Source organism: Camelus bactrianus, chromosome 7, assembly GCF_048773025.1.
Source record: "Camelus bactrianus isolate YW-2024 breed Bactrian camel chromosome 7, ASM4877302v1, whole genome shotgun sequence".
Lineage (NCBI taxonomy): Eukaryota > Metazoa > Chordata > Mammalia > Artiodactyla > Camelidae > Camelus > Camelus bactrianus.
In genome coordinates, this window is record NC_133545.1 from 23,782,138 (window position 1) to 23,803,774 (window position 21,637).

At 34.0% G+C, this 21,637-nt stretch overlaps 1 protein-coding gene across 5 annotated transcripts in view; it reads left to right on the top strand.

Annotated features, from left to right (window-relative positions):
- The window catches only part of POT1 (protection of telomeres 1), a 78,258-nt gene that overhangs the window by 26,083 nt on the left and 30,538 nt on the right, over positions 1 to 21,637 (top strand). For all 5 annotated transcript variants that reach the window (XM_010947582.3, XM_074367138.1, XM_074367139.1 and 2 more), the window contains 2 exons: positions 17,312 to 17,442; positions 19,926 to 20,216. In XM_010947582.3, the coding sequence (XP_010945884.2) occupies positions 17,312 to 17,442; positions 19,926 to 20,216 (422 nt within the window). The remainder of the gene's footprint in view (positions 1 to 17,311; positions 17,443 to 19,925; positions 20,217 to 21,637) is intronic.

Consider the following 21,637-nt stretch of genomic DNA (forward strand, 5'->3'; position numbering starts at 1 on the left):
TTCCAGTATGTGACTTGTGATAGGTCTCCTCAAAAAAGAGGAGGGCTATTCAGATATTGCCCAATGTTTAATCATTAGGCAGTATATTTACTGTAATCTCTACATGAGTGTTTGGAGGTATTTGGGTTGGTAGGATTCTTTATCTCAATTCTGATTTATTATTTAACGTTATAGTCTGCTTGTTAATCTGGTTTTTTTGTTTCTTCATTCATAATTTTAATGTATTTTTAAGCCTTACAGGAATATATTGGGTGTATTTGCCATATAGATACTGGTATCTGGATTTAAAAATATTTGAAACCGGATTAGGGTTTATATGAAACTCATACCATAAGTTGTGATTTTTTTTCATATAGCTAGAATAAATGGTGTCATGTTCTCAAAGGGGTGTGTGTGTGTGTGTGTGTGCAATATATCCCTAGTGCATTTTGTCAGATGAATGTTAAAACATGATATGTGTTATTAATAACTTATTAATACTTAATAGAATGAATATAAAATTCATGAAATTAATTAAATTCATGAAGTAGCATTCTGTTCACTAGGACAACTAGCCGTTTGTCCTAGTGTTTGGATTTTAATGAAGAAGTATAATGAGTTTTAGCGTATAAAGGAATATGTTAGAAGTCAAAGTATTTAGCCTCTCATTTTAAGTTTTATTATTACTACTTTTAATTATTCTCCTTATGTATACAATAATCATAGTCTTTTTATTTCTAGAAATTTCAGCTTTCTTTTGGAAGTGTAGTGTAATGAATACTTGAGATAGCTTTTATATTTGTCTTTAAATGAAGCTGGAGTTTAGTAGACTTGAATAAAATGAAGTTATATTAAGTTTAGGGGTAAATATTTTGACACAGAATGACTCAACTCTGGGGCATCCTGTGGTCTTTAAGATACCCACATTACAGAGAATTTGATGGTGGTGAGGTCATGTTACTCCATTGAGAGCAGCCTACCCGCCCGCCCCCCCCAACCTGTCCCAGGCTAAAGAAAGTTTTAAACTTCCTCCAACTTTGTTTCAATCTAAATCATGGGAGTACAAACTTGCTATTAATAACCCACAGCTTTTCAAGTTTGTGAAGATACAAGAAAGTCATAGAAATGTATTTAGGTATACTGCCAACTCACTGATGGAGAAAAAGAGAAAAAAAACTTACCAAAAAAGTGTCCTTTTTAAATTTACTATTTCATAGCCAGTAAGCAAAACTCTTCAAAATTAATGAAATATGACCAAGTCTGCCAGTTGCTTTATGCAAGGCCATGTCATTGGGGCCCCTACTACACATACCAATTTTTTCTGGAGGGAAGGCGGCGGGGAGACTACATTCAGCAGATACCTATTTCTGCCTTCCTTACAGGTTACAGATTTAGAAAGTCCAATTTGTAACACTCCTTTCTTTTTTTTAAACCTCTTGCCTTTCCCCTGTCCAGTAGCCCTAGTGAAATACTTGTAGCTCCACAGACACCTTGCTTAACTTTTGGTTTCTTGACTAGGTCTGGTTCTTGGTGTTCTCTTTTTCTAGAATGTTATTTCTTCGTCTTTACCAGGCTACACGGTGATTCAGAATTTAGGATATATATTTCTCTAAAGCGGTGGTTTTCAACCCCAGGGTGATTTTGCCCCCAGGAGAGAGTTGGCAATGTCTGGAGAAATTGTCATTGTCACAGCTGGAGCGGCATAACTGTATTCTAGTGAGCAGACACCAGATATGCCCCTTAGTGTTGCACAGTGCATAGGTTAGCCACCCTCCCCGCCCAAACAATGTATTATCTTGCTCAATATGTAAACAATGCTAAGGTTAAGAAACCTTGCCCTAAAGCATATTTTACTCACCTTACCTGCATCCCAACATGCTTCTGGGTTAGATGTTGCCCTGTATTTGCACTGTGCCTATCATTGCTCTGATCACAGTGTGATTTTATTATCAGTTTGACTCTAGTTTCTCTCCCTTTTGTAGCAGCTAGCACAATCCTTAGTATAAATCAGACCTTCAGTATTTAACATGTGAATAACATTTAACTCATATACCTTTATCTGTTTTTATTGTTATTTGGATAATTATGGAAAAATCTTAAAGACTCTTAACATAATGTTACACTTGAAATTACAGATTTATTTTCTATTGCCTTATTTCTTCCTAAGATTCTGGTAAGGGAGTCTGTGCTTTGGGGCTCATTCATTCCATCTTTCTTAGAGGCACAAGTGTAGTTAATTAGAACAATCTTCTGGTTGAATCACTGTAGTCTTTACAAAATTGTCTTCAATTTGCTATGAATTCTGGGTCAAAACAAAGCTACCATCTGAACTTTGAATGTATCAGTATAATTTTTTTATTTGCATATTTCAAAGAAATAGGGTGACTGACATTTGGGTGATATCGTCTGCAAGTGATTAATTAAGGGAGAGAGATGTATGTCTGTGTGTATTTACACTCTATGTTCAAGTTATATTAAAAAATAAAACTTTAAAACAATGCACAGGGTAGAAAGTTGTATGTGCTGTAAGAGAAGATAAAGTGTGAAAGGGGATTCAAAAGGGGGTAGATCACTTCTCGTTCTGGGAATCTTGAGAAGGTGTTTTTAGAGAAGGGCCCTCCTGATGTGCAGTGCCTTGAAGATAACATGCAATTGCACCAAAGTCATAAGAGCATTTCTTTATGTATTATCTCACCTAATCCTCAAAAGTCTCTGTGTGTTAGATTCTTGTTACTCCATTTTGCGGATGAAAATCCTGAGACAGAGTTTAAGAAGCTTACATAAGGTCACAAAGGTGATAGAATTAGGATCTGACCTAAAGAAATGCAGGCAACGTGGTGTATGAAGACAGCCATACATATATGGGGGCACTGCACAACTTATACAAGGAATATTTAAGTTTAGTTTGTTTGAAATATAAAGTGCTTGAAGAATAATGGTGGAGAATGTATTTGGGGAGATTAGTGGCAAATAGTGTTCAGTCTCATTCCTGGGCTTTATTCTGTATGCAACAGAGAATACCTAGAGCTGTTTTAGGAGAAGGGTGACAAGACGAGAGAGAAAAAAAATGGTGGTGATATGATGGTATTGTACAAAGGAAGAGATGGAGATGAAGGGACAGTATTAAGAAATTATTATTAAAAAAAAAAAGAAATTATTACAGTAACCTGATTATGAAAGGAAAAGGACGTGAGCTTAGATTGTGACATTGAGAAAGAAGAAAAAGATGTGATTGTAAAATAAGATATGGAAGTAGGATCAGTGGAGGTTAGCAACCGGTTGGACTTGCCTGTGTAGTAAGGTATACCTTTATTTATGTTTATGAATTTATTGTGATTTTTTGAAAGCCTGAATGCATATAAATGCTAAACATTATATCTAATCCAATCAAAATATATTTAAGCTCTGCTGAATATGTTATTAATTGTCCTTTTCCACAATAGATTTGATCTTTGGATGATTTAACCTGTTGCCACTTCTAAACCATACAAGGCTCTAAAGTCATGAAGAAGACTTTCTTTCCACTGAGAGACAAATTTCACTCCCTTCTCCAGCTAGTGATATTTTTAATATAAAATTAAGAATATAAAGAGTTTAGAAGCATTATCATGTAGCACACTAAAGTTGTTTGTGAACCACGGAGATTGACCCTTTGGTTCTGTGAAGTGTTATGTGGCCTGCATTCTTCAGGGGCATGACCCTCTAAATAATAACGGCCATGTGATTATCATTTATGCTTTACAGAGCACCCTAAGTGTAATGGAGGTAGAAACTTGTGTCAAAAGTGGCACGTTATTCTTTCCCCTGTTCCAAAGGCTTTTAAACAAATCACGTATTTGGCTAGTTACCAGTCTGCAGTGTCACACCCTCTTCAGGAATGCCACTTCTTTTTGTAGGCCCACCATCAATCTAGTTTAAGAGTTGAATTTTTTTCTGAAAGCACTGGATAGTATATACTTTAGGCTTTGCAGGACAGGTAATCTCTGTCACAACTACTCAGTTGTGCCTTATAGCATGAAAACAGCCATAGACAATATGTAAATGAATGTGTGGCAGTAAAACTTGATTTTACAGCCGGCAGCTGGCCCACAGGCCATGCTTTGCTGACCTTTGATCTTGCTCATGGTTATGATTTTCATAAAATTTTAAGAAGAATTCAGACAACCGAGCACATGTGTTTATATTATCTCCCTCTCAAGTTAAAATTAAAATTACAGTTTAAAATAGGTATAATTTTCAATACCAAATAGAATGGGAGGTCATAGTTAACAAAAGAGCTCATAGTTAACAAAACTTCAGATATTTGGATGGTTGATATTAACTGATTTAACCAAGAAGACTGAATTTTATTTTTATAGGCATGAACAAGCAATGCCATTCAAAAAGATCTCCATCCTGTTTGCAGTCAGTCCTCATTGCCATCCTCAGTCCTAAGCAGCCACTAATTTCCTTTCTGTCTCTATACCTTTCTGGACATTTCATATAGATAGAGTCAAACAACATGTGATCTTTGCTTCTGGCTCCTTTCACTTAGCATAAAGATTTTGAGGTTCCATGTTGTAGCATGTATCAATAGTTTTGTTCCTTTTTATTGCTGAATATCAGTATATTTTTATGGTTATTTTTAAAAACTTTTTAAATTTTTAAAAATTATTAGTTTTGCCTTCCTTATTTTAAATGCAAACTCTGTAAAGATAAAGACCATTGTTAGTCTTAGTATAAATCCTTACACCTACGTTTACTGTCTGTGACCTGTGGTTGCTCACTGAGTAAATAGAGTAAATCATAAGAAGAAAATGCCTCCAGCTATATAATTCCAGAATAACATTTATGAACTCATGGAATATCTAGGTACCTATCTATTTATCTAATTTACCTGTCTGTCTATCTATGTATTTATCTATCTAGCTAATCTAACCTACTTATCTAATCACACACACACATATCTATATTATAGAATCTATATCACAGTTTATCATGCTTTCTTTTCTTTCCTGCCTCCCATGATCTTAGGCAATATTATAAAAAACATGAGTCCAAATTATGTTAATCACACACCAGCATAATAAAGGGAGTGCTATTATATGTGTATTGTATAGAAAGTGTCCTTGTAAATAACAAGATTATAACGTATAATATTGCCTTTATTCAGTGATTTGTCTTCATAGCTTTTACTTCAGTGTTTCAATAATAAAGTTTTATACAAATGGAAAATTTGCTAAAATACTGGTTGATTTAAAAACAGCAGTGCTGTAGTAGATAAAAAGGAGGTGAAGCAACTTTCATTAAGGAATTTTTTTTGTGGATAATATAATTTATGCATGCATGCTTTGATTAAAGACCTTGGTTAGATGAACTACCAGCTTACCCTTATAATAAAACTCCAAGGCAATTTACACTTAATCATACTGAGGAAATTAGGTGAATTGCTTAAGATTGCAGAATACGGGGCTTAATTTGTCATTTATCTTTTCTCAATTTATATCAAGTTACATGAAGTATTACCTAAGTGTTAAAGTAGTTAAAATACTTTGTCAACAGCTTAAACATGAAGTCTTAATGAAGCATTAAAATAATTGAAGTCAATCCTTTATTAAAAGTTTAAATATATATTTTTAAATATTATACACTAGTTAGATAAAACAAGAAAGAATACTGGTTTATTAAATGTCTTTCTACTATCCCTACCTTCCCTGCCGATGTTAGCTATCAAGAAAATAAACTTAAATTACCTTTTATTTTTGTAACTTTATTATTAAAATATGAAGTTGTAAGTTGACTATAGTTTTGCATGTTTATTTTTCCTTCATTTGGGAATGAGTAAAAAATTAGGCATGGGAAAAATAAATATTTTTGTTATTTTATGTAGTCATTATTGAAGGATTATTTGTTCATTTTGTGGAACACTTTACTTTTTTGGGGCAGTTAAATAAAACCTATTATAGCAGTTTGCCTTATTAGGATTTATTAAAATGAGTAGCTTGGTTATTTATTTGCTGATTTTTCCTTTTTATTTAAGTAAACTTTTAATTGAGGGCTAGCATCACAGAAAAATGGTACAAATCATGGATATATGTCTTGATGAATCTTCACAAAATGAACACACCCATCCAGATCAAGAAATAGAACCTTACTAGCACACTGGAAACCTGCTTGTGTCCCCTTCCAGTAACAACCCCCTTCAGGATAACCACTATCTTATCTTCTATCATAGTTTAGTTCTGTACTTTCTTAAACCTCATGTAGAGTCATACAGTACTTATTCCTTTGGGTCTTCTTTTGCTCAGTCTTACTTTTGTGAAATTGATGGTATATATGGGAGTAATCTTTCTGTCCCATTTCTTTGAATGAATACACTGCAGTTTGTCTGTCCATTCTCTTGACTGACTGACATTTGGGTGTTTCCAATTTCTAGTTATTATGAATGCTACTTCTATGATGAACATTCTTGTTATCCTTGTATCTTTTTTTCCTGAAAAATGTATGCATTTCTGTTCTGTATATTTGTGGGAGTGGATTGATTGCAGGGTCATAGGGTGAACATACGTTCAGCTTTAGTAGATACTATCAAAAAGTTTTCAAAAGAGGTTGTACCAGTTTAAACTCTCATGGAAAATGTGGCTTTACACTCTTGCTGACATTTGGTACTCTCAGTATTTTTTATTTAGCCATTCTGGTGAGTGCAAGTGGTATCTTTATTGTATTTTTTGATTTGCATCTCTGAAAGCTATTTAATATTTCATTTAGATTGCTGCTTGTCTTTATTATTCTTAAAAGCAAATTACTGGACACTTTTTTAATGCCACTTATTTCTTGAATCTGAATTTTTGTTTCCTTTTATAAATTTATACATAGGTAAATACAAAATATGTGTATAAAATGGTGTTTTATTTTGAAACTCCTCATTATTTTATAGACAACCTTAGGATAGTCTACAGTCATCCTCAGGTTATACTATTCTAAACAGCTTGCTTTGTAAGGAGATGATATTTTGAAGAATATTACTGTGTAAGACTCTCTGGGCCTGCAGCTCAGTAATTGAATTGATTGCGTGTGTGGGCGTGCCTGTGAAGAAGTTAGATTTAAAATACTAAGACGTAAACTTCGAATGAGATATTTTCAAATTCTGTTTTTATGATCCTTGGTGTTGAGAAAGTACTTTTTTAGTTGATAGTTCTCTAGTTAACTATATACACATCTGTGTATTTGTATATATTTACATATTAGTGTTTTTTTTAAGCAGCTCAGAAATGTCCATAGATAATGTGGTAATACTAGAAGTTCTTTGGTAAGGGTAGTGATGTATTTCAAGAATGCTGTTTTAATTGTTTGTAATTTGACAGGAGGAGAAGAAAATATGATGATAGGAAAAATAATTCCAGATTATATAACAGTAGTCCAAAATTAAAGCTGTAGAAATGGAGAACTAAAACAAATCTGAGAAATAGCATAAATACAGGGGGATTTTAGAATTTCTCAGTTTATCTTTCCAGTGGGCAGTATTTCTTTTTGAGTGTAATTTATGTGCCCTTTTCCTTAGTCACTACACCAGATGTTTATAAAATACATTCCTGTAATTATCTGAATAAGGCAAAACAGTTTAATTCATTGAGGTGGAGTCCTAAACTTTGTTGTAAATACTTTTGAAATGCTCATTGGAAGAGTTACATAACAGAAAATTACAATGGGTATGGATATATTAATGTTATCTTTTGAATTTATAGTATGAGTTATTTGAGAGCAAAGTTGTTTTAAAACAAGAGACTACTTTTCCACTGAAAATACAGTATAATCTCTAGACAATGTAACTATCAATAACTAGAGTTCAGTATTTATTTACAGTTCTTTTTTTAAGGAAAATATTAGATACAATGAAATGTATGGAGTTTATGAAATTTATGAATATCTGTTTTTGTCTATCCATAATAATATAAAGCCAAATACCATAATACTTTTGGATCCTCTTTAAAAGAAATAGAAAGCTTTGATTATCATTTTATTGCTTAAAATTATTCATTTGTGTAGGAAATAGTAAAAACCAGTGTATAAACTTTACTGTAAAGAAGATGGAAACTTTATTAGACTTTTCTGATTGCCTTTGGGGTTTTACTGTAAAAGTTACCAGTTACTTGCAAGATTAAGGACAGGTTATTTGACTGGGTTTTATGTCACCCAGTTGCTTCACAGTTTATTTTGGTTACTTGGTATAGTTTATGTAAACTGGGAAACATTCTTCAAGATGACAATTGCTCCCTACTCATTTTCCAGGCAAATAAGGATGCCATTGCTTTCGAGTTCCCTGCAGGTTGGGTGGGAGAAGTCAGGGTAGCAATTGGTTTGGTATCAGGAAGCATCAAAATGGAATTTTACTATTTTGATTTTTTTTTTTTTTTTTACTCACTCACTCTTGTAAGTAACAACAAAGAGTGAGATAAGAATGTAAAAAAGAGACAAAAATCTGTAACTGGGTTGCCAGGAGACAGGGTAGATAATGGGGAGGCAAGAACTGGTGAAGAGAATGTCCCAAGATAACAGGAAAATGTAGTCATGAAGAGCTGTCTGCCTCTTCATTAAGTGAGGCTGTAAGTGCTCCAGTTTTCTCAGTAATGCTTCTAAAATAACTTGCAGATCTAATTGACATAAGCTTAAATCTGCAAGTTATTTTAAAAGTATTATTTAGCAAAGCATTCTCAGTGGGAGAAACACCAGTTCTGTGAAACATTCTGTGAAAAAGTGGGAAATTCTGCATACTGTATCTGGCTCTTGAGATTCACGATGCATTATTAGCACGTTATCACCTCTGAAAAGTTTTAATAAAGGAACCCGTTTAACTTTATTTTTAACATATTTTTACTTGGAATTATTTGAACGTGGACCCCTTTTAATGTACTCTGGTTCTTACTTAAACTGTTGTTCCATAGAATCAAGTTTAGGGATTACTGACTTAGATTAAGGTTGATGGAGCTTCACTTTCAAGCAATTCATTGTCCGTATTTGTGTGTGTGTGTGTGTGTGTGTGTGTTTAACTCTCATTTATTTATTGTGAACTGGGAAGGGGTAGTGCCAATTCTTACTTGTTTACAATTTGATAGTATTGCAAGGGACCTGTCTCTGTAGTGATCTATATAAAATGTAGTGCTTTATGAATTTTCACTTTCTGAAAGTATAATATTGATGCTCTAAATCAGTGCTTCTTAAGCACTCTTAAAAATTAAAAATATTTTAAAAATTAAAAACTTACTGTTAAAAATTATGAGGATCCCTAGGAGCATTTATTTATATGGGTCTTAGATATAGATACTTAAACATACTAGAAATCAAAAGTGAAGAACTAACATTTAATAACATTTAATAATTCATTTAAACCAAAAACAGTCTATTACATGTAAACATAAGTAACATTTTTAATGAAAAAATATTTTCCAAAAATACGGAATGTGGTATTATTTCCCATTTTTTAAGATATTTTAATCTTTAAAATAGTAAAAGCAGACTTATCTCTTCAGCCCTCAGTTAGTTATGACATGCTATTTCAGTTGAGATATATAAAAATTTCTGGTTTCACAACTTTGTAGCTGGAAAAGGGAAGAGGATTTTTAGTCTTCAGATAAATTTGGATATTCTTTGATAATACACCAAAAATCAGCAAGTGGTAGCTTTTTAAAAATTAGTTGCAATGAGGAATCTGAAACCATAGCCATGAACTTTCATATTTTATTGAATTAAAATCCAGTGATCCATCTTGCACTTTGAATGGATCTTTAAATCATCCATGATTTGTAATGCATAAGTCATTTTAAAGAATTTCCTGCGCTATGCTGACCTTCTAAATGTTAACACATTTCATTGCACAATATCATACAATACTGAAACATACCAGTACCCACAACTCAGTAATTTCTGTCAGCCTTCAGTTTTATCAGAAAAGTCTTTGACTTTTGGGATGCTATCAGTATCATGGTAGAAGATGGAAATTTTCCAATATTCTAATTTTTGCCTAAAAACTTTGGCTTTATCATTGGCAAAATAATGTTGCCAGTTTTCATTGACCAGACAGATTCATTCCATTCATTTTTGTAAAAACATCTGTCAGATACCAAAGCCTGAATAACTAAAGTTTGTCAGTCGTGATTTTAAATAAAAATGTTGTTCCATGAAGAAAAATGGTGAGTGTAACTCACAACTCAGTCACACAAGTGCTTTTCCTCAAAATGACTATCATACTTTGATAAGCAAATGAAATATTTTACTTCCCATGTCATCATGTAGAATATTAAAAAGACATATACTCATAGGTCACATGTAATAAAGTTTTAATGTTTCATCAAGAACATCCTTATTCTTTAATAAAATTGTTGTGGGTTTTTGTTTTAATGTAGTGTGTTTTGGTGAAGGATACAATGACCACCACTACAGTTTGATGCTACTGCTTGATTCTTGCCAAGACACCAACAGTTTTACTCACCATTGCTTTTATATTATCAGTCCCAAAGGTCATCACAGTAAAAAGCCAATAACATTGTAGTGTTACTATGCAAATAAGTTTGACTTTATCACCCCATAAGAATGTCTAGGAGCCCCCCAGTGTTTTGCAGACCAAACTTTAAGAGTTGTTAACCCTACTGGAAGTTGAACGTTTCTTCAAACTGACACAGTCTATCATCTGGTGAACTTCTTTATCCTAATTTTTTAAGTTAGGTATTAGATCTTCTTGGCCCTTGATTACCGTTTAGCTCCATTAAAATTGTTCTATATTATTTTTAACCTTTTATTTTTGAATAAGATAAGTGGTTAATGCTGCTTTCTACCTTGTAGCTTTTCAGAAACTCTTTGTGTTCCAAGTGAAATTTCTCTTGAGGACTGAATGCTGTTGTTAACTACAAGATGGTTCTCTGAGAGCACCATATCTAAAAGCAACTAAATAAGATTCCGATGGAAATTGAAATTGAAATTCCTTTGCAATCCCTTACCTCTGTACGTTTCATTTCATGTGCCAACTGTGATCAGTTTGGCACTGTATCTTGCCTGGGTATCTTCAGATACTTTGTTAAGACAGATTCTAAGATCATACCTGGGTTCATTAGAGAATTATGCTGATTAATTAGCAGTAATAGAAATGCTGCTGCTGCTGCCGCCACCGCCGCCGCCACCACCACCACCACCACCACCACCACCATTGGCCAGCTCTCATATATAGCATTTAACCATGTTCTAGGTGCTGTTTTAAGCACTTTACATGTAATTACTTGTTTAATTCTAACAATCATATTAGGTGAATTCTATTATTTTCTCCATTTTTCAGATAAGGAAATAGAGGCACAAAGAGGCTAAATGATTTTCAGTGTCTGCAGTAGGCCTCAGAAAGGAATTTTTACAAGTATATATTTGCTGTAGGTAATGACATGCATTAATTTAGTAAAGATAGGTACTCAACTACTATGTGTTATAGATGCTGTGAATGGTGAAGACTTAATCCTAAATCTGGAAGGCTATCTGTGTTTTCTGATTAAAGTGTCTACTTTCCTTCTGACATTCTTTAGAAATCTTCTGTATACAGTCACTGTTCTGAAAAATATTTGCTGTGTACAAATAAGTCATTTGTTACCCAATAAATATATATAATTTATTTCATGACAATTGATGCCTTCCCACAGTAGGTTATTATTTAAATTAGAAACTTTCTTAACCAACCTGTTCTTATCTAATTTGGCACTGAACAAATGTTCTCCACTCTGTCTGTAAAACCTTGTTACTGATGCTTTTGTCATCCTGAGCTCTCCCAACTAGGAATTGGTGACTGGGAGACTGGCCCTAAAGCCCCTGCTCATTCCTGCTCCGACTAGTGGGACTGCATGCCTGCAAGAATTGTTTTCTTAGAATTTTGTTCCCAAATTTGTTCATACTTCCTTTACTTTTATTCTAATTAAGTAATTTCATAAAATCTTATATAAATGGATGAATATGAATGTGAAGACTTTTTTTTTTTTTAAACATAAGTTGAATGCTTTGAAAAGATAATAAACAGGCACTGTGCTGGATTTGAGCTGTGGGCCATAGTCTGGCAACTCCTGATTTATAACACCGTGTTCTCTCCTTTTCCCTCCTACCACTCACAATGCAGTTAACTTCTCTTTAGCCTCATACTTAAACATACATCTTCTTTTATTGCCTTTGTCTTGCCACTGGGATTTAACTCTTGTTCAGATACCTTAGGAGACACTCTTTTGCCTCCTTTTCTTCTTTTCTTCTTTCAGTTGTATGAGTCAAAATATAGTTATTACAAAGAATATAAAAATACATACAAGCATCATAAGAATGCATTATTGTAGAACCTTCCTCTGATGATGTTTGTAGGATCTGTTTCTGGAGTAAATTTATATGTGAAGTTTCATTATGATGATATGTTAATTCTTCAGCAATGAACTCTCCTTTAGTATGTTTCAAGACAAATGCATTAAATAGTAAATAGTATAGAGTTAAGATACAGTGTAATTTCACCTACTTAGAAAAACTCTCAAGCCTCCATCCGTCAGTTTTAAGCATATTTTACTTTCTTTGGGATTATTGTTTATGTTTTAAAAAACATGCAATATGGAGATAGTGCAGTGTTTTGGTTAAATGTAGAAACATAGGAATCAGATACGCTGAGTTATATGTGACTTACAGGACGTTCACACATGGATATCTTACCTAGCCTTGTTAAGAAACCACCTTCTCTTGTTTGTAAACTGCTACATACAACTGTCTAAGAATTCAGGGAGGTAATATGTATAAATTGCTTGGCACACTACCTGGAATATAGTAAGGCCTAAGTAATTGTTGACCACTAGATCTTGTAATTTTCCCCCAGTTATAGGCCTGGGAACAGGATACTTTGCTTAACATTGTATTTTTGTTTTGTTTTCTGTCTAAGAAGTAAAGTGCATTTCTCCATTCCTATAAATTAACTAGAAATATTGGCATTTTATTTTGCACATTATTGATTATTATTTGATAACCCCAAACTACATTTAGGACTATAAATATCTTTTATCAGAATCTAATGTTCTTTAACATTAAACATAATTTCAGACTCTGGTTAAACTTCAGTCATGGTTTGAAATTTAATTTAAGGTCTGTTGTGTTTTGAACTACAAGGTTGAGTATGAAATTTATTAACCTTTATTTTTACCACTTTTCTTAAATGTGAATGCTTACTGTAATGCTCACCAAGAATCCAGGATTGTCTTAAGGCTTTCTGTTTATCCAGTATCAAGCTTAAAGGTCAATTTCCAGTTATTCTAGAAAATGTCGTGTGCATCATTAATTCTGCCTTTATTGTGATGAATCATTACATATACAGGGAGTATAAACTATGTACTAGAAAATGTTGACATATAAAATAATACACAAGCTGAGATTACAGCATTACTTTTTTAGAATGCAAGTCAATATAAGGAAGATGTAAACTTCATAAGAGAAGGTGTCATGCTTGTTTGTTTAGTATTCTCACTGAGTAGCAGTACACCTACCACTAAGTAGACACTTGATAAATTTTAGATTAATTTATATACTAATTTTTTAAAAATTGGATTGGAAAACAGTAAAGCAAAGACTTAGTAGGGTTTGTTGCTGCTAAAATACGAAATACCAGTGCTGAGGTATTCAGCATGCTCAGGTGGTGGGGGGGATTTCTAAGGTTTAAATTCTAGAGTGGTTTACCCAAGCTGCGTGAGCTTGGTCATTCACCTGTAGGTAGTGTCTGTGGTGATTCTGCTGCTGTATAACGTCCACTCGCCCCCCACCACTGTCAAGATCCTTACGGTAGTAAGCCTTGCATGCCTACAAATTCTCATTTATCACTTTATGTATGTATGCAGTATAGATGTTTTTTGCTTTCAAGGAAGCTCTTGCTCTATGGAAAGGACCTCTTTTTTTCCTTCTTTGTTAATAAAATCTTAACTTCATTAAAGATTTTGAGCACCAGGTGAGTCTCTTTGGCTTACATTTGCTGAAGTCACAGGTAGTACTTCCAAAAGAGAAAATACAAGCCATGAATGAGAAAGAAGGAAAGAAAACACGTACTTAGCATACAATAGTTCAGATGTGCAGTGCACAAGTGTGCACCATTAAGGAGATGCCATTTTCATTCACATGGAGTCACTTCCATGAAAACACAAAAACGTAGATTTTCAGGCCATCGTGATGCAGCTAGAGAGTGCCCTCTTCTCCATAATCTACACCAGCACATAGAGCCATTCCTTTAGCCCGCCCAGAATTTTGAGCGCGCGCGCGCGCGCGCGCACGCACGCACGCACGCACGCACGCACACACACACACACACACACACACACACACACTGGCACTCACCTGTTGTCTTGCTCTTTGGGCAATTCTCTCTCTCTCCCCCCTCCCCTTCTCTCCTCCTCCTCTCCCCACCACCTCCCAACTCTCTCCCTCTCTTTGTCATTTTTTGGAAGGCTGGCATTTTCCAGGAAAAACAAAACAGTGAGACAGTTTTCAGTATTTTGAAATTTAGGTTAAACCTGATTTTTTTTAACCTAAACCCCATGTTTTCAGTTGTTCCATTCTTTAATATCACGTATGTGCTACAAAGACTGGCCTCTGTCAATTCAACTGTTATTATTTATGCCTGCTAAATGTGCTGTTCTGTAGTTTTGTATTATATCCCCAGTTTACAAAAGTGGCTCATTGTGAAGCATTCAGAGTGAGAGGAGTAATCAAGAGTTACTGCAACTTAAGCTATAAATATAAGTACTAAATAGCTCTCTGATATAAATATGAAATGTGCATTTGTGTATTCTATTACAAATAAATCTGTGATACGTGGTTTTGCAGAAGCTGTCAGGAAACAAAACATGTAAAAACACCCAAGTTTGATGGTGTATACCTGAATTGGATTTCATTAGACTAATGTTTTGTCTGTCATGAAATTACATGAAACGTAAAACCTTCAGAGCATTTGTGTTTTGTTCAAAGTACACTCATCGTTAGCCATAGAATCTAACGTGCTGCTACCTGTCTTTGCATTCAGCTTCTGATTCATCTAATAATGCTTAACGGACTTCCTCTCTCAATTTTCTTCTCTGTGACTATTGGCAAACATTTTTCAGCTCTGAATTCTTAACTAAATTCTTAAAGCTGAAGAAGAAACTCCAAAAATAGTTTCCAAACTCCATATCTTCTTAAAAGGTGATGTAACACATTGAGCAATGCAGTGCAACTGGGATGATTCATTTCACTCTTGCATCATTCTTCTAGGCAAATCATTCATTTTCCCACTTAAAAAATAATTTAGTCTTTTTTAGCATCGATAGGAATAATGATGAAAGAATTAATAGGATAAGGAAATAGAATATTTCAAGATAGGAAAATAGATGACTGAGATTCCATGATGTGTCTTAGATGTATAAAAGGGGATGCAATAGAGCCATATGATAATCACAAACAAAAATGTGTTTTATTCCATTAAAAAATAAGTACAATTTATCTTCAATCTTGGGAAGCCTGCTAAGAAAGAAAAAATTATCATGAAATAACACTCCTTACAAATAGAACTACTGAGAAAGGAAACTCAAAAACTAAAATTGGGTCCAGTAGATCCTGTATATCAAGAGACAAGGATGTAGTATCTTTTTACTCTTTTCGAAGATGCTTATTAACGTTTTGTTTTTCAAGTTTTTTATGCTCTCTGAATTATTGTCCCCTCCTCACAGAATCAGGTTTCTCTCCCTCTTGCCCTCCATTCTTCTCCCCCCCCCAATTCCTTCCCCCTGTCCCTCCACTTTTCCTCTCTTCCCCTCCACCTCCTCCCCTCCCCTTCCCAGTATCCCTCCTTCCCTCTCTCCTTCCGTTTTTGTTCTGTGTCTGGTAATGGTTTACTGTCTTTACATTTACAAATGTAGATATGGTTTATTTTAGATTGCAGACATTTGTTTCCTTTGCTTTGTATATAAGTAGTTTGTTTTTTCAACTTGCTCTCTTTTTTGAAATGGGAAATCTGACAGAGACAAATAGTACTTATATAGGGCACCTTGACTAAAAATGTCAGTCTAGGGTGGGTGGGAAGAGAGTCTCCTATCTAGCTGTGGACCCCCTGATGTGATAATGCAGAGGGATTTATTCTGGATGCTAACACCCGCATCAGAAGCTCTGCCACTTTCTGGTCTGTCAGTGAAACTTCCTTTGAAAACAGCCTGTGTTCTAGGGAGGGGTGGGTTTATAGACTAAGATACCCTGCCTGGTTACCTGAAGTCATTTTCACGGGGAGTAGGGGTTAGGATGGGTGGTCATTGAAACAGTTGTTCTCTGTGTAAACTTTTGATTAGCCCTGACTTTGGCTCTATTTTTCACTTCCACCTTTAATCCCGGTGGCCCCCATCTTTGCTGTAGCCACTTTATGGTATCTTCTAGATGCAGCCTCCTCTGCTCATTTTGTCCCTTAACCGCTTACTTTCCCAGCTTCCTGAACTACATTAATATCTTCTCACCCTCTCCTTCACTCCCCTCTTCTGTCTTCTGCCTTCACTGTTCTGGGTTTATCCTTTTCTATCTCTAAATTGTCATTACTATGGTACTGGGAAGGAAGGAAGTCAACAAATTTTCTCAAATGTTCAGTTTTCTGAAACATGTATATTAAAAGGTAGCATCTATTATAATTTTTGCTGCTACCACTGTTTGAAGTTACTGTTTTCATGGCAACCCAACTATCATTAAATTTGGTGGTGGTTTTTTTTTTAACCAATTTAAGTTGTATAAAATACCTCTTTTGTTCTAATGTGTAACCTTTATAGACAACTAGCAAATCATCATTTTCCCTTTTAGTTTTGTTATTATTATATAGTTTTCTATGAATTGTTCTTTTGAATTTTATATTTACTGTAAAATCCTGGGTTTTATAACCCATTTTCATAGGCTCTTTTTGCAATGTATTAACTCTTTATCACATTTGCTGCAAATGTCTTCTAGTCTTTTGTTGTCATTCTCAAGTTAATTATGTTTATTTTGTAAATTGTTATTGAATATGTTTCTCTGCCTTATGATTTCTCAACTTTGAGTAATAAGTTATTACACCTCCAGACAATTTATATTAAGTAAGGTTTTTATTTTTGTTTTATTAAACTTTCTAAAATTAATTTCTTTAGAACACCTGTGCAAAATAATTTGACAGTGAGTTTTGAGAAGTAAAATTTCTTTGTTTTAATCCTATTCTTAGAAGACTTCATTAGAGGGAAGAATAGAGTTTGTTTGATGTTTTGAACTCAGCGTATTCTCATTTTGTCAAATGCTTTGAAATACAAAAAGTCAGGTAAAATATTTTTGTGTTTTCCAGATTATTGCTCGGTTGTAACAATTGTGGACCAGACAAATGTAAAGTTAACCTGCCTGTTCTTTAGTGGAAATTATGAAGCCCTTCCAATTATTTATAAAAATGGAGATATTGTTCGCTTTCACAGGCTGAAGGTATAATTCATACTGTCTAGAATTTATGTTTGTATGAAGAGAACTCTGTATTGTTCACTAAAACCAGTTAGCACTGATTCTGTGGTTGCTTTGTTAGAACACGACATCAGGCATTTCAAGAGATAAGAGGAAATGTAAGCAGTGTCAAACTTCAGATGATTCATATTAGAACAAACTACCTTGCCTCCTTCCACAGAAATGTGTTAGATGCCATGACTTAGGCTATTTGCATTCTGCAAGAAAACATTTAATAGGAAGGTGGAACATATTAGATAGTATGTGATTTTTTAAAAATCAGTTTTTCTATACTGTAATGTTTTCAGTCTTGATTTTAAACATTTCAGTCCCTTCATATTTTGCTCTTGTTACATAGGTTTCCATGCAACCTCGTCACTATCTTTTCTGTCTTTTCTTCTGTTGCTTCAGTTCCTCTGTGGCCCTCACAGTCACTGATGCTCATAACTGAGTGTGGTGTCCAGGTGTGCTCTAGTCTTAGATATGGTGGGAATTACCTCTCTCGCTCTATTGGTGCCTTTTCCCTTAGAGTTAAAGAATGGTGGAGAACATTTTCTTAAAAGAGAAAGAAAAATATTATCATCATGGCACTATATTACAGGCTTATCCAAACTTTAAAAAAAATATAGTTTATTTCTCCCACACTGCTGTTTCCTATAGTACAGTTGACCCTTGAACAACACGGGTTTGAACTGCACGGGGCCACTTATATGCAAATTCTTCTCAATAGTAAACACTACAGTATTGCAGGATCCCACAGTTAGGTGAATCCAAAGATGTGACACTGAGGATACAGAGGGCCCACCATAAGTTTTAAGGGGATTTTCAACTGTGTGGATGGTGGTTGCCCCTAATCCCAGTGTTCAAGGGCCAGCTGTATTTGTAGTTGTCATTCTTGCTGTTGTTTATTTGAAGTAGAATATACATCTCTCTTCTCACAGTATTAGCATGTTCATGTAACTAAAACTCTAGAAACTCCCTTTGTACCCCGACTCAGAATTGTCAGTACTTTTTATGTCCTGAAACTCTTTGTCTACTCCAGTTAATGAATATAGCTAAGTTTTCCTTTAAGTCATTTATTATTTTCCTGTTTTATATTTAGAGCTGTAATTTTCTTTTCTTGTAATGTCCTTGACAGATTTTGAAATTAAAACTATGCTGCCTCATAAAAACTGGAAGGGTGCCCTCTTTTTTGATTCTAGAAGAGTTTATGCAAGATTAGTGGTTTTTTCTTACTTAAATGCTTGGGGCAGTGCACTGGTAAAGCTATCTGAGCCTGGTGGTTTCTTTATTGTAGGTTTTATTAATGAATTTACATTTCTTTAAGAGGAATGAGATTATTCAAATTTTCTATTATATTTAATTTATGATATATTTAATTTTTAGAAAAGTTTGCCTGTTACATCCAAATTGTCAAATTTATTGATATAAAGTTGGTCATAATGTTACTTATCTTTCAGATGTTTGTAGGATTTGTATTGATAAGTCCTTTTTTCAGGCTTGATACTATAATTTATGTTTCTTCTCATTTTTTCCAGATTAATCTTTCTAGGCTTATTATTTTTATTAGCCTCTTCAAAGAATCAGCTTCTGACTTTGATTTTCTCTATTGTATGTTTCTATTTTTCTTACCTTGATTATGTTTTACTTCTGCTTTCCTTGGGTTTGAGATAATATTCCTTGTGCAGCTTCTTGTGATAGAAACCTAAACTTCTGATTTCCAACCTTTCTTCTTTTGTAAAATACTCAATTATGCCTAGAAATTTTTCTCTTTGTGATACTTCAGTTATATCCAATAAGTTTAAACACATCACAACTTAAGTATCCTTCAGTTCAATATATTTTCTAATTTCTAATAGATATATAAATACAATTATTAATGAGACAGTATTACAAGAGATTAAAAAGGACATTTTGTAAGTCCAAAGAGTTGCTTTATGAAGGTGTATCAGTCATAAATGCACGTAAATCTAATAACTGAGCCTCAAAATTCAGAAAGCCAGTATCTTTAGGGCACGTCTTAGCTCTGTCAGACTGATGAAACCTTAGTCTCAGCAGCATTTTATTCACTTCAAACTCTTGTATTTATGTGTACTAGTTTTCCCTATAACATTCACAAGTAACTTACTTATTATCCTGTTTCCTTTTGTAAATTATACCTTAATAGTAAAACTAATAAATGTTTTGTTAGTAAAAGTACAAGCTTGATAGTATTAGGGAGTCTACCGCGTACCTCTTTAAAAAATAAAAATAAATTTTGCATAGTGTTTTACAGTTTACATGATGCTTGTGGATCTTCATGTATCCAGTAGATTTTATAATTTCATATACTAATTAAATGAAATATTTAAGTAATTATGTCCTCTATTAACTATGCTGGCAAGATTTTATAATCTCTCAAGTATCTCCAGTTCCTAGATTCTGTTCTGCTTGTTTCTGTTTTGTTTTGTACTTTGCCACTTTCTTAGATCCAAGTATATAAAAACGAGACTCAAGGTATTGCCAGCTCTGGCTTTGCATCTTTGACATTTGAGGGAACTCTGGGAGCTCCTATCATACCTCGTACTTCAAGCAAGTGTTTTAATTTCACTGCTGAGGACGAAAAAATGGTGGAAGCCTTACGTGTTTGGGCATCTACTCATATTTCACCTTCTTCAACGTTAGTAAAATTGTGTGATGTTCAGCCAATGCAGTATTTTGACCTGACTTGTCAGCTCTTGGGCAAAGCACAGGTGGATGGAGCATCATTTCTTCTAAAGGTAGGTATTTTTAAATACTTGTAATTGTATATGTTAGTACCACCTACATGTCTTTAAAGAGCTTGTATTTCAGCATTCTAATGGAATAAATATGCATACTGTGTGTTAGGAACTTATAAAGTAACAGACCATTTTTGACGAGCCTGTATCTTCATGCAGCTTTACTCCTGAACTTCCCTTTTTTATTGTATACTTCCAGAGAAAAATAGTATTACCAGATCTGTGTTTTAAATATAGTATAATTTATGCTGTATTTATTTATGTATTTATTTTAGTACTAATAAAATATGGAGTTCTTTTTCTGTTGCTCTTTTTTAGTTGCAGTTCTACCCATGCATATTTCTGTTTCCCTGTCAAGATATAGCCTTTTCACTCATTTGTACTTTTGGCTCATTGGTGTTGTGTTCTCTTCCCATGTCTTTCCATTGCTTCATGGGCAGATCATGGGTGGTTTGAAGTGTTTATTGTTCTTTTTATATTTTGTTTTGTTTTTAAGTCTACAGGATTAAGAAAAAAAAGGTAACATAAGACCCATCTAATCTTCGTTTACGCCTATCCCAATTTACTCATGAGTGGCTTCTGGAGAAGACAGTTGTCTGATACTGTCCTCACCCACCCAGCCTAGGCAGGATCCGTTTAAACAAACACTGCTTCAGCCCTGCCCCTGCAGTTATTTCTTTAACTTTTGACTCTTTGAAACAATAAAACAGGGAATGAAGGACAGTGGCCCTTGGTTTACAGTTCAGCATTACCAGTTTCACCTTGCCCATATTAAGGAATATTGAAGATAGAAATCATTGAATATGAAGCTTTTGACGTTGAAAATAGCACATGTTTATTTACAGGTGAAATACTCTCAAAAAGTAAATGCATGCTGTAAAGAAAGTTAAATGAGTCAGGTATGACAAAGCTGAAGCTACAGCATAAAATCATCCAAACAAAATAAGAAGGAATCTCAGGTCAGCCAGTCATACTTTATGCCCAGAGTGACATCAAACAGATAAGCATTTGGTAATCATTGAACACATCCAGTGACAAGGAATCTGCTGTGCAGAGAAGTATTCTCCATCTTTTGGCTGCTGTGTTGTTAGAGCGTTCTTAAATTCTGAGTTAAAGCCTGCCATCTTTTAGCTGACATGACTGAATCTACATTTTCTCTCTAAAGCAATAAAACATGCCTTCATTCCATTTTTATAGATAGCCTTTTTCGGTTAAATAAAAACAGCTTTCATGTAGATGTTATTTTTAAAATACAGCATTTAGAAATGAATGTAAGAAATTACATTAGTAAGATATTCTTGAGGACAATTTGAAATAAATCTGACCTGAGATTCCTTCTTATTTTGTTTGGATGATTTTATGCTTTAGCTTCAGCTTTGTCAAACCTGACTTACCTAACTTTTTTTATAGCATGCATTTAC